The sequence below is a fragment of the Phoxinus phoxinus genome, assembly GCF_949152265.1.
Source record: "Phoxinus phoxinus genome assembly, chromosome: 23".
In the NCBI taxonomy this organism is placed as follows: Eukaryota; Metazoa; Chordata; class Actinopteri; order Cypriniformes; family Leuciscidae; genus Phoxinus; species Phoxinus phoxinus.
In genome coordinates, this window is record NC_136898.1 from 675,056 (window position 1) to 680,000 (window position 4,945).

The following is a 4,945-nucleotide window of genomic DNA, read 5'->3' on the forward strand; positions in this document are numbered from 1 at the left end:
GCAAACAAATAAATATAAGTACATTTAGTGTCCTTTTTTATTTATGTAGTAGGTCTGTGTCTGACTTAGCAGCACATGGATTTATTAAACAATGTACAATCATATATTTTTATCCGTTTACACTTATAATGCATATAATTAGATCGAAAGGCACTTCAATATCTGTGCAGTGACGCCCTCTGCTGGATCAGGATCACAATGGCGCATGCGCAGTGACGCCCTCTGCTGGATCACACTGGCACATGCGCAGTGACGCCCTCTGCTGGATCACACTGGCACATGCGCAGTGACGCCCTCTGCTGGATCACACTGGCACATGCGCAGTGACGCCCTCTGCTGGATCACACTGGCACATGCGCAGTGACGCCCTCTGCTGGATCACTCAGACTCTGCCCTCTGCCTCGCGCTCGCAACGTCTCTCTTAACTTCACTTCAGTCTGTCAAATAAAAACACACGATGATTTTGATATGTCATCAGTATGTTTTCAGTACAGTTTCCTCTGAGGTTCGGAAGGGTTTGTGATGATCCAGATGAGTGTGTTCAGTTCTGTGGACGCGTTTAGTCTGTGACGTACATTTGATTCGGTTCGTGCGCTGGATTAATATCTGAGGAATCTGTCAATCATTGGTTGAAAATAGACGGGTAAGTATTTATTTTCGTGTTGTTTATTGTTTAATACACATATAAAATTGGATGACATGTGTGAAATCAAGCCTGTTTGTTTTATTAAAAATGTTCAAGTTCAGTGACTAATGGAAAGTTTATTCGGGTGTGTGCGCGCGCGTGAGAGTGTGTGAGAGAGATAGTGTGTGTGTGTGTGTGTGTGTGTGTGAGAGTGAGTGAGTGTGTTTGTGCGTGTGTGTGAGTGTGTGTGTGTGTGTGTGTGAGTGAGTGAGTGAGTGAGTGTGTGTGTGTGTATGTGTGTGTGTGAGTGAGTGAGTGAGTGTGTCAAGATGGGGCAAATTGTCACATTTATCTCAAGACAAGATGATTTCAGTTTTTAAATCTCGAACAGGTTTGATGTTTTATCTGTTTGTTTTAGTAAAAATGTTCAAGTTATTAATAGAAGCTCATAATGTGAAGTTAAACCGTGACTCATGATGTTTATATCAGTCTTATTCAGCCTGTTCGACCCCTGTTTCAGGTCAAAGGTCGTGCACTATGGAGGCGGTCCTGGAGAGGCTTCAGACGCTGACCTCAGATCAGCTGAGAGACCAGGTCATCAGCGCTGGACTCAAGTGTGGCCCGATAACAGCCACCACCCGGAGCATCTTCGAGAAGAAGCTGGCTCGAACCCTCCTGGAGGGCAGTGATGTGGCCGTGGTGCATTCTGGGAGTTCAGATCCTGTCGAAGAGCCAATCAGCGAGACCGAAAACGGAGAGGAAACGAGTCATGACGCTCAAACGTCCACGGAGAGTCCGTCTGTGTATTACGGCGTGTGTCCTCAGCTGGACGAGCCTTCGCTGGAAGACGGTCTGTGTTTAATCATCATTCTTGTTTAAATAGGATCGGCACACTTTATTTTACAGTGTCCTTGTTACATATGTTAGTACCATAGTAATAACAGTAAATTATGCATAATTACATGCAATTAACCCTCAACCAAATCCTACCCTAACCCTATAGTAACTACATGTAGTTGATAATATTACTCAGTACTAAATATATAATTACACCTTTTAATAAAGTGTAACCATAGGATCTAATAATCTAGTTTTCAGGCTCCACTAGAACATGTTTTCCTGCTTGAATGTTGATTATTCTCCTCATATTCTCCATTGTTGCGGCTCCTCTCTTCTCAGTCTGTCAGTAACGCTCTGTTTACTTCCTGTCTCTATGAAGCCCCTCCTTCTGAAAAGCACACTGTGCTCTGATTGGTCGGCTGGAGCAGTGTGTTGTGATTGGTCGAGCGCTTCGAGTGTGTTTGGGAAATGTCCCGCCCCTTCCCATAACCGCCAGTTTAACACACTACTAACTAACTCAACCAGGCCCCGCCCCTTTATTCTGCGCATTAATTATTAAAATGAAGAATATTGTGACGTGTTCGTTCCATTAATATCAATATACGAGGCCTTATTGTAAAGTAGTGCTGGGCAACGATTAATCGCATCCAAAATAAAAGTTTGTGTTACATGATATATGTGTGTGTGTGTACTGTGTATAATTATTGTGTATATATAAATAAACACATGCATGTATATATTTAAGAAATGCGATTAAAGGTTGTGTAGGTAAGAAATGTCTAAATAACTTTTTTTTTAAATTGGCTTAAACTGTCTTTATATACCAATACATAATTAAAATGTAAGTACTTTGAAAAAGAGAGTATAAAAATTTTGTGACTCTAGTGTATTTAATCTTCAAAAAACACAGCTCATTAATTCATACCGGGACGAAACAAGTGATTGGCTTGCGCGACTGTCACTCTCCGTCGCCATGACTACCGCCGCTATTACTGGCTCCGCCCACGTGCGCGCAGTTTTTAGGTGGGAGTGAATGGAATTAATGAGCTGTGTTTATTGAAGATTAAATACACTAGAGTCACTCAATTTTTATACTCTCTTTTTCAAAGTACTTACATTTTAATTATGTATTGGTATATAAAGACAGTTTAAACAAATTTAAAAAAAAAGTTCTTTACACAATTCTTACCTACCCTACCTTTAACCGTGTCTCGGCCCTATTGTAAAGTGTTACTGTTTTTGATGTATTTTTCTGACACTTACTGAGAAATGTGGAATTGCACTGATCATAACCAGTGTTGCTGCTGTGATCATCAGGCCCGCCGCGCGTGTATGTGGATCAGGCGAAGGCGCTGAAGGCCGTGATGAAGCTGAAAGGCGCTCGATTCAAAGCCTTCGCCAGTAAAGAGGACGCTGAGAGCTTTGCTAGAGGTGTTTGTGAAGGAGGCGCGTCGCCACACACACGCTCTCTGGAGAAGCCCGGCGCTGTGTCCGTCACGGGTGAGCCCAACACATTCATCATTACAGATCGCAATCTGCAGTCAAACTCAGGCTGTGTTTACACGGAACAATCTGAAGAGAAAACGCAAAAGTGGCGTTGCGTTATCACTTTTTATTCTGCGTTTAGACGAGCGTTATGGGGGGGAAATCTGCGTGCATATGGTGACGCAAAAGTGTGTGAGATTGGATGTAGTGTGCACTCCAGGCGGCTAGGTGGCGATGTGGAGCACTGAGAGTGAAAGAGACGCTGACACAGTTTCTCATGTGTAATACGGTAAAGCTGCTGATTTAACCCTCGCTGCTCTTCGCGTGTCGCTCAAAAATGACAGATTTTTATTTATTTTTGTCAATGAAATTAATGCTATATTTTAGTTTGATAATGTTTTGTTATTTTCCTGTACTGGCGCATGCCTGTGACGTAAACGCGTATGCGACGCCTTCACTGTCTAGCAGACTTTTGCGTTTTTACCGTTTTCACCCTTTAGACGGGAACGCGACGGTGTCACGGAACACACACAGGAGAGAGAGATCCAAATGCAGTATACTTTAATAGGGTAATCCGTACTCACAAAACTAGTCCAGGCAAGGGTCAAAATCCATATAAGCAATCCAAAGACACACGACATGAACAAGGAACGGAAGTGTGGGGACAATATACAAGGACTCCGTGACAAACACTAAACAGACAGGGTATATATACACAAGTGCAAACAAGGTGACGAGAAACAGCTGAAGGAAATGAACAATCAGTGACAGACAGGATTATGGGAAATGTAGTGAAAATGCCTAGACACCGTGAAAACTGAGACCTCTAGTGTTAAACCCAGGGAACCACCAGACACTGTGACAGACGGTGGAGCGTTTTTAAGATCTCCACTCTGGAGGGGGGGTTCACTTTTGTGCGTTTTTAAGCCCCAAAAACGCCGTTGCCGTGTAAACGAAAGACACATCCGATAAAATATTTGTACGTTTTCACCCGCGAGCGTTCTCGTGTAAACAGGGCCTTATAATATGTGACCCTGGACCACAAAACCAGTCACATGGCTCAATTTTTAAAAATTGAGATTTGTATATCACATAAAAGCTGAATAAATAATCTCTCCATTGATGTGTGGTGTTAGGACAGGACAATATTTGGTCGAGACACAACTATTGAAAATCTGGAATCTGAGGAGCAAAAAAATTTAAACATTGAGAAAATCTCCTTTAAAGTTGTGCATTTATGTTCACGATTGTGCTGCATTCACTCACAAAAATACATGTTTTATATATTTACGGTAGGACATTTACTAAATATCTTCATGGAACATGATCTTAATATCCTCATGATTTTTGGCATAAAAGAAAAATGGATAATTTTGACCCGTACGCTGTACAGTTGCTATTGCCTCAGATATACCCGTGCGGCTCCAGACTGGGTCTGTGCTCCAGGGTCACGTGTATATATATGTCTATACTTAGACAGTTTCCTCTGACAACACATCACTCTAGATTGTAACGTGGACTCATGCATTTTCTGTGAACCTGCTTTGAAATGATGTGTGTATTGTGAAAAGCGCTGTACAGATAAACGTGAATTGAATTGAATATATATATAAAATACTGAAATATTTGGATCTTCAGAGCCGCTGATCCACAGAGAGCCGTTTTCATGTATAGGTATTGAACAGCTTTACAAACTGTCTTTTCAACACACAGTATTATTATTTCTGTCTTACAATAATTCAGATTATCACAGAAGTATTTTTTATAAAAGCTTATAGTTCAGATATAAACACTGATGTACAAAATAGCGTATTTGTATAAAATAGAGCAAACCACCTTTTGAAAGAAGCTTGATTCTTAAAATAACAAGTGACTATTAAAACATGTATTTGTCATTGAATCATTCATTCAAGAGATTCGTTTAAAAACGCTGATTCATCCAGTAATGAAACATGTGAAGTCTTAATGAGCGAGTCATTGAATCATTCACTCAAC

General features: G+C 41.2%; 1 protein-coding gene across 1 annotated transcript in view; it reads left to right on the plus strand.

Moving 5' to 3' along the window:
• Positions 1 to 343: 343 nt before the first annotated feature.
• Positions 344 to 4,945, plus strand: part of LOC306992108 (ankyrin repeat and LEM domain-containing protein 2) — a 17,055-nt gene continuing 12,453 nt past the window's right edge. Inside the window, exons 1-3 of the mRNA XM_079600586.1 lie at positions 344 to 643; positions 1,146 to 1,475; positions 2,783 to 2,965. Coding sequence (XP_079456712.1) covers positions 1,163 to 1,475; positions 2,783 to 2,965 — 496 coding nt within the window. The 5' untranslated portion in view covers positions 344 to 643; positions 1,146 to 1,162. The remainder of the gene's footprint in view (positions 644 to 1,145; positions 1,476 to 2,782; positions 2,966 to 4,945) is intronic.